This window comes from Bombus affinis, chromosome 10 (genome assembly GCF_024516045.1).
Source record: "Bombus affinis isolate iyBomAffi1 chromosome 10, iyBomAffi1.2, whole genome shotgun sequence".
NCBI lineage: Eukaryota > Metazoa > Arthropoda > Insecta > Hymenoptera > Apidae > Bombus > Bombus affinis.
Window position 1 is genome coordinate 9,962,046 of NC_066353.1, and position 9,138 is coordinate 9,971,183.

Sequence of the window (9,138 nt, forward strand, 5' to 3'; positions counted from 1 at the left end):
CAAATTACTCATTTCGTATTAAATATAATATATATTATGCAACTTGGATATTTTTAATCGTACTATTGCTTTTACACGTATGGATATTTTCTTATACCATGCATATATTAAACTGCAATTTCAAATATACAAGTACACATATGTATATTCTTATGAAAAAATGGATACATATGTACAGATACTTTAGTAATAACATTTTTTATGTAATTATATACAACAATATTACAGCCTTTATAGTATTAATCAGAGTTATAAAATTTAACAAACCTATTTATACTTAAAATACTTTAAATTACAATCGATGTAATAAATATCATGGAATGTTTGTTATATCATATTAGAGTTGGTTACTTGAAAACTTCTTTTAATAGAAACATGAGGATATTGTTGACGCCATTCCTGCACTATAAAATCATTAATACCTTCACAGAAACTAAGATCAATCATTTCTAATTTTGGACAAAACAATAAAATTCCATAACATATATCAGGAGTAAGAGAACGAGCTCCTAATAGGTCTAGTTGTTGCAGTCGTTGACATAATAAAAGTGGCTCCAAGTCGCGATCTGTTAATCCTCTAAGTGCTGCTAAAAATACTTTTTCTAAATAACGACAGGAAAACAATAATGCTCGTAGAGAGTCACCAGGAGCGCCCATTCCACCGCTATGAAGAAAATGATAAAATGAATGATAAATACATTGAAGTTCGTTAATTATATAAATGATACAATATTTTTCCGAGAACATACCACCATCCAAAATCCACTTCTCGAAGTTTAGTACAGTGAGACAAAGCTCTAACTCCATATGGAGTTAAAGTTTGTGCTTTCCAAAAGTCTACACTTTCCAAATATGGACAAGAATTTCCTAATTCAACAGCAACTTCGTCTATATTTAAACGATCATGCATTCCTGCCAAATTTAAATGCCGCATTTGAGTATTCTTCTTTAAAATAGAACATAATGTAGAAGTCTCGATAGTTGTTCTGTAAAGCTCCAAACGTTCAAGGAACTTCAAGTTTTCAAGTTTCGAAAATCCTTCGTTTGTTACTGCCATACAGTTACATAAACATAGTTCTAAAAATAATATATTACATTTTCAACAGACAACTTTTAAATGTTTAATAAAAAATATTTCAATAATATTTACCTTTCAAATTCTTACATACTTTTGAAATTTCAAAGATAATAGCATCATTTACAAATTGACAACAGTTTAATCTTAAATGAGTCAGAACACTACCAGATATGTGAAGAAAATTTATAAAATCTTGATATTTAATCATATTATAATTTCCGCACCATGAAAGATCTAATTGTTGTAAATAATGACACCTAGGGGCTAAACTATTTAATGCAGATGTGTCTAAACAATGCCAATAAGGTTTTAAATTAAGACTTGTATATAACAAAGCATCTCTTGCAATATTGTTAAAGTGTTTATTTACTCTGCATAAACAGCATAATGACCTTAAATCTAAATTCTTCAAAATTTTTAGTACCGTCTCATCCTGTAAAAATGCATTGTTAGTAATAGATATAATAAGATATAACAAATCACGATGTCATATTTTACTGGAAGTGCTGAGAAAGTGCCACATGGTTGATTTTCAAAATCAGTTGAAGCTACTGAAAATCTTTCTTGAAGAGAATTATCTTGTTCATTTAAGGTATTTGGTATTGAATGATGAATATCTCTAATAAGTTTTGGAAAATCTTCTTGTAAAAATTGTTGTAAACTTTTGAATGCTTCTTCTATAGGAGGAACAGACTGATAATGTTGTCCTATTTTAGATACTAATTTGCCCTTGGATATATTATCTATTCCTTTGCTGTAATAATGTGCAGGCAATATTCATTGATTTATTAGAGCACTAAAATATCAACAGTTTTATATCAACATACCTTTTAAAAAGCTTACAGTGATCAGAAAGTGTCTTTTTAAGAACTGTTAAATCCTGATTTGCTTTTAAATAATCTGGTGTTAAATTATAAATATCATCATCACTTTGTTTAAGGTAACCCAATTCTTTAGAAAGGTCATTCAGATTTTGATTATGCAAATTATTAGGTACAATTAATTCTGATGTACCAATAAGTAATACAGCATCTAACTCTGTATAGTAGTCTAATAAACTATGGTTAAATTCCAGTCTTATCATTTTTGTCTTAAAATTACATAGCTGCAAGTATGGAGAAAATATTCTTGGCTTGTGTGGCACGACTTGAGGAAATCCATTCCATAATTGATACCATTTGCCCTCAGAGTTTTGTGCCCAAATTCCAATTACACTTCCAGGATTGTAAGTTTCATATATTGATACTCTAATTGGATATACCTCTTGATAATATTCTAGATCTTGATAATATAAAAAATATTGTAATTTATTTCCATTTTTCATATATCATAAGCATTAATGGTATCAGTATAATATTCCAATAAGTTAAAAATATCTTTAAGAATAAAAACAATAAAATATTACTACAAATAATTGAAATTTTACAATATAAACATTAAATGCTAAAAAAGAATTTAATTTTTAAATTAACAGCTATATACCTATATAATCCTGACTTGTAACGTCTATGTTATTCTGTGGCATATAATCCATTAATCTTGAAGGTGCTTTGTCCCACCATCGTCCATATGTTCTCTAAAATTATAATCTATTAGATGTAGCATGAATAAAAAGGCATAAAACATTTTTGTTATTAATTTCATATAGCCGAAATAATACTTTACAAATCATTTTTTCATAGAATTTTAACTATAGAGTTCTAAGAATATAAAATTCATAGTTTCCAAAATTTTCAGGTAGAAAATACAATATTATTAAAGTCAGCACCATATACTCTTGGCCTGCTATTATATAATAAAATATTAAAGCATTGATTAGAATTAAAATATCATTAACATTTTGATAATGTACAAAACCAATCCAGATAGCTTATTCTAGTCCATGAAAAACTGTTTGATACTTTTACTTTCATGCATTGTTTACAATTGTTTATTTAACAGTTTTGTTTTTTTACAAAATTAACATACCATAACAAAAGCTTGTGGAAAATCTCCATAATCAGGAAATTTACTTGGATTCCCAGCAATATTATAGGCTGTATAGGAAATACTAATATTACTTCCATACTGGGAACTAAAATCACACACGTCTTTAACAAACTGTTCAACAAAAACAACAGTTTCTTCTTTTCCTCCAATTTTTTCTCCATTTATCGGAACTACTTCAACTTTTATCTCGTCATGAGATATCATGTCATTTACAATTAATCAGAAAGTTTTAACTTCAAAGTTCAATTAATATAGGTTAATCGCTTTAAGGTTTGTTATTGTTATAATTTATACATATTATCTGCATAACAAATCTTGTAGACATTAGAGGTTTTAATACATAATCACATACAAGAAAAGGTAATTTTTTATGTCTTTTACCCTCGTTTTAGCACAAAAAATGTATGATACATGTCTTACTTTTAATCTCCATTTTTTGAACACACTAACCATTCATGCGTCAGTAATGTCAGTATTACTCGCATTAAAAAGGCAGTAAAAAATTACTACATACGAATACCTTTTATAAATTAATCTCGTAACTATTGAATTAAAAAAATTTGTTCGTGAACACTGAAATCAAAAAGTGCAAAATAAAGATTAACTATCAATAAATTTTAGATTTAGGTCTTTATAAGAGCTTTATAAAAGTGATCATTATACATATTTAATTATATTTAACATAATGAACTGTATAAATAAATTATACTAAATAAATTACAGTCAATCGATTAAAAAGCTAGAAATATTAAAAATGCAAATGTATTATTCAAGAACATAATTATTTTTTATGAGTGCATTCTTATATAGGGTGGTTGGTAACTGGTGGTACAAGCGGAAAGGGGGTGATTCTACGCGAAAAAAGAAGTCGAAAATATAGAATAAAAATTTTTCGTTTGAGGCTTTGTTTTCGAGAACAAAGCTGGAGAACAAACTCCGCTTGACTTTTATTTATGGAACCATATTAAATCAATTGTCTACTCTAAAGAAATCGCAAGTTGCGAGCAATTGAAAGAAAGAATTATTGTAGCCTTTCATACTTTAAAACAATCGAATACGTTAGAAAGTGTTCATAGAAATTTAATTAGAAGAGTAGAAGTATGTGTTCGGCAGAATGGGCAATATTTTCAGCAATTTTTGTAATAATAAACTTTATGATTACTTCATATTATTTTATTATATATTCCTAATTTTCCGTTACGGCAAAAACAAACTTAAACTGTGATAATATCCATCGAGACAACGATCTACAGTGAGATCCGTTATAACGAGACGTGATAAAGTGCACGCGTACCGAGCGAAAATTCAAAGTCGATTTTTTCGAGAACAAAGCCTCAAACGAAAAATTTTTATTCTATATTTTCGACTTCTTTTTTCGCGTAGAATCACCTCCTTCCCGCTTTTACCACCAGTTACCAACCACCTTGTATATAAGATGCTTTTATAATATTACTTTCAATATAAAATAGATGACATTGAACTGTTTATCTCATAATTTTAATACCAGTAAATAATATTGGTTATTAATAATAAATTTCTTTTATTATATTATTAGTATTGAGGACGTATATATTATAAATAACATACATATAACTGTGTATACATGTATATCTGTATTATCTGTATACATATTGTATGTATGTATGTCATAGAGTAACATATCATTAATTATATATACATTTCCATATACATTATTCGTATTACATTTAAAAGTCCTGTTTTTGTAAAACAGAAGCATAAATTTCAATCATAAAATATTATTTGCTTCTGATATAAAACTAATACTAATGTGTTAAAGATCGACTAAAGAAATTATATTAAATATTAAAGTATAGGTTGAAATTGATAATTATATGCAATAATTTATATTTACGACTTTATTTGATTTCAAATATGTAAGATAAATCATTCTTCATCTATTAAGTTTGAAGTTCTACTTCTATGAAAGCATTCTAAATTTCTTGACTTTTTTAACATCCTCTTTAGCTGTAAATCTGTCCTTGCTTTTTGTAATTTTCGTTTAGGTATATTTTGCATTGCCACATCCCAATTCTTTGTATATTTCAAATCTAACATGATAGAAAGAACATGATTGATAGGAAGACTTTTTCTAGATCCTGAACCCCATTCTAATTTTTCACTTAAAGGCAACTTCATCATTTTAATACCTTGTTCCTTAGCTTTTTGATATGAAATTGGTTTAGGCGACCTCTGAAAATATTATTAATTTTTCTAATAAATCTTTTTGTTCACATCAATTTTATCGATTAATGTTCAATTAATATTTATATTTCATTTGTAGCATAAACTATATAAAAATATAATATTAATTACCTTATCTACCATTGCACCAATTATATATATTAAATCAGCATCATAGTTTTTTAAAACTGTGTTAACATGAGGGGTAAGATATACTAATTTATTTTTATCAAATGTTTCTAAATAGCATTTTGATGTGATATTTAATGGAAATTCTGGATTGTACAAACATGGTATTATTGAATGTAACGTCTTCATAACAGTATCATCCTTGTTAACATTACAGAAATATATATTAAACGGACTATCGTGTATTCGATTTGTTGCGAATGAACATCCTAGTTGTTTTGCACAATTCATTCTCTCTTGTGGTGACATATATTGTTCATATCCAAGGTCAAATACTATTATAGGTTCATGTAACATAGCACTTATTAATCTGCCATTATAAAAGTTATTCATTGCTTGTGTACGTATCCTATAAAAGAATGTATCTTTACTTAATCCATACATATTACTTCTAACAGGAATCTCTGGTTTTTCTTTCTTCCTTAATAGCTTTTTCTCCTTTTCATTTTTTAGTTTCATTTCCAATTTCCAAAGAAATTCTATATATGATCTAAATAATTGCAATGAAAAACAAAAATTAGTATATGAATGAACCTTTTAACCATTGAGATCACTTTTATATTAAAATGGATATTAAGCACAACCTTCTTTCACTTTTTGTTGTTGATTGTAGTAAATGTAACCAATTACGTGCAGTTAATTCTTTAGGTACTTTCTCTGTCTCATATTTTGTGTACTGTATTTCTAAATTGTATTTATCATACATAGCTTTGTATTTCGGATCCTTTAGGAGAGAGTCTAATTCTTCTTCATACAATTTTTTATAATGTTCACTTACTTTTTGAGATAGATTTTGTGCATAACTCCGTCTTATTAATATATGCATATGTACAGGATACTTAGGTTGCAAGACCGTAAATTTATGAATTGGTTGAATAAAAACGGTGGAATAAAATTTATTTACGATAGTAATAAATTTTGAAGAAAATCGACAACACATTTTTGAAAATTTTATAATTGAATTACTATGTGTAAAACACACTGTATGCACTGTGGTAGTGTACAACATATATGTTTTACTGTAAGTATATGAACACATAGTTGTTTCACGTATCCAGCGATCGCAGCGATGTACAGCTAGCGGCCGATTTATAAAACATGTCTTATGATATTAACAACCTATCACGACAGGAATTGCCAGGCCTAAGTATACGACCACAATCGTGATACGATCTGATAAGATCGTGCTAGGATATCAATTTAATATGAGTAGACAATATTAGTAATACCAGAGAGGAAGTAATATTTTATAATCATAAAATGATTTATAAACATAATGTAAAATTTTATAGTAATACTATTTTATAGTAATATAGTAATATAGTAATATAGTAATATAGTAATATAGTAATATAGTAATATAGTAAAATTTTATAGTATAGTAAATATTTAATTCTTAATATAATAGTACGGTATGATATATTTTTATATTTGGTTTAATCAATATTTGAACTTATTACACTTCTTTGCTACTTTAAAATTTAAAAACCTCCGCCACCTAAATATTATAATGTATGTACTGAGGTTTCATTATGCCCTCTACAGTTTTATGTAATACATGCATCGTAATATTTGTTTAGCGTAATATTTGTTTAATAGTTGTTTTAGATCATTTTTAAATTTTATAAATCTTGTATTTGATGTACATAAATAATCTTGTAAAAGTACAAATTTAAATTTAAGATTCGAATGGAATATAATACATAAAATTAGTTACCAAATTATCTCTTAATTGATATTATAATATTTATGCACATTAACATTACAAATATTTATTTTTACATTACATGAATTAATTAAAAAAATATCATGTTGAAATATCGTGTATCTTCTAATTGTTTTCGAATTTATATAGTTATATGATCACCTTAACAACGCTTTTACCATCAGAGATAGTCATATTTCTAAATCTATGTACCTAGATACCAACTTACTGCGTTCTATATCAAAATCGTAATAATAGTTAATTTTGAAAGTACTTTTTACATGTAAAAATGGTCCTGTTAGGTGAAACGTTTCCAAATTTTGTAGCAGACACTCAAATGGGCTCAATTAACTTGCATGAATGGCTTGATGATTGGTGAGACAATATTTTCTTTAAGAAACATAACCTTTAATATTTTCTGTTACATTTTTTAATGTATATACATATTATTGTATATATGTATATATGTATATATGTATATATGTATATACATATTATTAATGTATATACATATGTAAATGTTTATTATATATTTTTTATTATAAATTTATATAACTAGTCTTTATATTTATATTCGAGTATATTGTTTACTATTCATATAATTTCAAATCATTCAGTGATACAAAATCATGCATAAATATGACTTTCTTGACATGTAAGATTATATTAAAATTAGCAAAATTAATTTATGTTTTACACAGGTGGGGAATTTTGTTTTCTCATCCAAATGATTTTACACCAGTATGTACAACAGAGTTGGCTCGGGTATTAAAATTGATGCCTGAATTTGAAAAGCTAGGAGTTAAAGTTATTGCATTATCATGTAATTCGATAGATTCTCACCGGAAATGGATAGAAGTATGCTTTTATTATAGTTTTTTCATTGAAAATAAAAATAATTGTTAATAAAAAAAATGGTAACGAAATTATTACAAGTTTACAAAGCATAATTATTTTTTAGGATATAAAGGCCTATGCTGAAATGACCGATGAAGAATTCCCATATCCAATAATAGAAGATGAAACGCGAAAACTTGCAACGTTATTGGGAATGTTAGATCCTGCAGAAGTTGATGATCGTGGCATACCGATGACTGCTAGAGCAGTATTTATTATTGATCCTGCTAAAAAAATGCGATTATCAATTTTATACCCTGCAACCACTGGAAGAAATTTCGAGTAACTTTATTCTTATATCTTTAATAGTTAAAATTTATTTTTATTAATATATTATTCATTAACATAATTTTCGAACACAGTGAAATTTTGAGAGTTATCGAATCGCTACAATTAACTGAGAAGCATAAAGTAGCAACTCCAGTTGATTGGAAGGTTTTTATCTATGATTTTATTTATTAATTAAAACATCACTACATCTATTAAAAAAATTATTAATTTTGTATAATGATCTTTAGGCAGGTGATCAAGTGATGATTCAGCCTACTGTTTCCGACGAAGAAGCAAAAACATTGTACAACAATATTAAAATCGTACCATTACCATCGGGCAAACCTTACGTGCGCGTTGTGTCGCAACCGCTGTAAAAAATAATACTTTACAAGATGAAAAACTATTATTTTACAATGTATTTTAAATTATCAAAATTTGTTTGTAAAAATTAAAATACACATATTTGATAATATATATATTAAATTCTGTTCAATATTATGTCATTCCTTGAAATACAGTTTATAAATAAGCGTATCTCTTTAGTGCCATAATGTCGGTATATGGCAGCTTACGATTCCAAAGAAAATCTAATAGAAATCAACAATTTTTATTTAAAATTTCTTATTAATAATTCACGATAAAAATAATTAGAAACAATTCGCTAAAATATACTTAAAAAGTTTTATGTACTTTTAGGCTTTCATTGGTCATATTATTATCCATGCACATTCTTCATTGATTCTATTAATACAATACATAACTTATTTTTTTATATGTTCATCATTAAAGGTGTACATAATTATTA

The 9,138-nt window shown here is 26.6% G+C and overlaps 3 protein-coding genes across 4 annotated transcripts; 1 reads left to right on the plus strand and 2 right to left on the minus strand.

The window, feature by feature from the left end:
* Positions 1–127: 127 nt before the first annotated feature.
* On the minus strand, positions 128–3,633 carry LOC126921071 (F-box/LRR-repeat protein 4). Of its 2 annotated transcripts, XM_050732288.1 has the most exons (7): positions 3,047–3,633; positions 2,561–2,654; positions 1,906–2,359; positions 1,577–1,832; positions 1,151–1,511; positions 750–1,077; positions 128–664 (listed from the first exon to the last, which is right to left on the minus strand). In XM_050732288.1, the coding sequence occupies exons 1-7, from the start codon at positions 3,269–3,271 to the stop codon at positions 328–330; spliced, it is 2,055 nt and encodes a 684-aa protein (XP_050588245.1). In that variant the 5' UTR covers positions 3,272–3,633; the 3' UTR covers positions 128–327. The 2 variants fall into 2 exon arrangements, with proteins under 2 accessions (XP_050588245.1, XP_050588246.1); XM_050732289.1 differs by lacking the exon at positions 3,047–3,633 and having other exon boundaries at positions 1,906–2,454.
* A 1,296-nt stretch (positions 3,634–4,929) lies between these two features.
* Positions 4,930–6,500, minus strand: LOC126921080 (mitochondrial ribonuclease P protein 1 homolog). Its single transcript, XM_050732311.1, has 3 exons — positions 6,043–6,500; positions 5,402–5,948; positions 4,930–5,278 (listed from the first exon to the last, which is right to left on the minus strand). The coding sequence occupies exons 1-3, from the start codon at positions 6,495–6,497 to the stop codon at positions 4,973–4,975; spliced, it is 1,308 nt and encodes a 435-aa protein (XP_050588268.1). The 5' UTR covers positions 6,498–6,500; the 3' UTR covers positions 4,930–4,972.
* An 812-nt stretch (positions 6,501–7,312) lies between these two features.
* Positions 7,313–8,826, plus strand: LOC126921085 (peroxiredoxin-6). Its single transcript, XM_050732324.1, has 5 exons — positions 7,313–7,538; positions 7,865–8,021; positions 8,125–8,342; positions 8,423–8,495; positions 8,579–8,826. The coding sequence occupies exons 1-5, from the start codon at positions 7,453–7,455 to the stop codon at positions 8,705–8,707; spliced, it is 663 nt and encodes a 220-aa protein (XP_050588281.1). The 5' UTR covers positions 7,313–7,452; the 3' UTR covers positions 8,708–8,826.
* The last annotated feature ends 312 nt before the right edge of the window (positions 8,827–9,138 follow it).

What these genes read in the sequence shown, in the direction of transcription:
- LOC126921080 (XM_050732311.1), bottom strand. Translation starts at nt 6,497, where the DNA reads ATGTGTTCATATACTTACAGTAAAACATATATGTTGTACACTACCACA. An exon ending in ACAACAAAAAGTGAAAGAAG is followed by an intron (nt 5,949 to 6,042) that starts GTTGTGCTTAAT and finishes GCAATTATTTAG; the next exon opens with ATCATATATAGAATTTCTTT. An exon ending in TTGGTGCAATGGTAGATAAG is followed by an intron (nt 5,279 to 5,401) that starts GTAATTAATATT and finishes TAATATTTTCAG; the next exon opens with AGGTCGCCTAAACCAATTTC.
- LOC126921071 (XM_050732288.1), bottom strand. Translation starts at nt 3,271, where the DNA reads ATGATATCTCATGACGAGATAAAAGTTGAAGTAGTTCCGATAAATGGA. An exon ending in CACTGTAAGCTTTTTAAAAG is followed by an intron (nt 1,833 to 1,905) that starts GTATGTTGATAT and finishes ACATTATTACAG; the next exon opens with CAAAGGAATAGATAATATAT. An exon ending in GCACTTTCTCAGCACTTCCA is followed by an intron (nt 1,512 to 1,576) that starts GTAAAATATGAC and finishes GCATTTTTACAG; the next exon opens with GATGAGACGGTACTAAAAAT.
- LOC126921085 (XM_050732324.1), top strand. Translation starts at nt 7,453, where the DNA reads ATGGTCCTGTTAGGTGAAACGTTTCCAAATTTTGTAGCAGACACTCAA. An exon ending in CTCACCGGAAATGGATAGAA is followed by an intron (nt 8,022 to 8,124) that starts GTATGCTTTTAT and finishes ATTATTTTTTAG; the next exon opens with GATATAAAGGCCTATGCTGA. An exon ending in ACCACTGGAAGAAATTTCGA is followed by an intron (nt 8,343 to 8,422) that starts GTAACTTTATTC and finishes TTTCGAACACAG; the next exon opens with TGAAATTTTGAGAGTTATCG.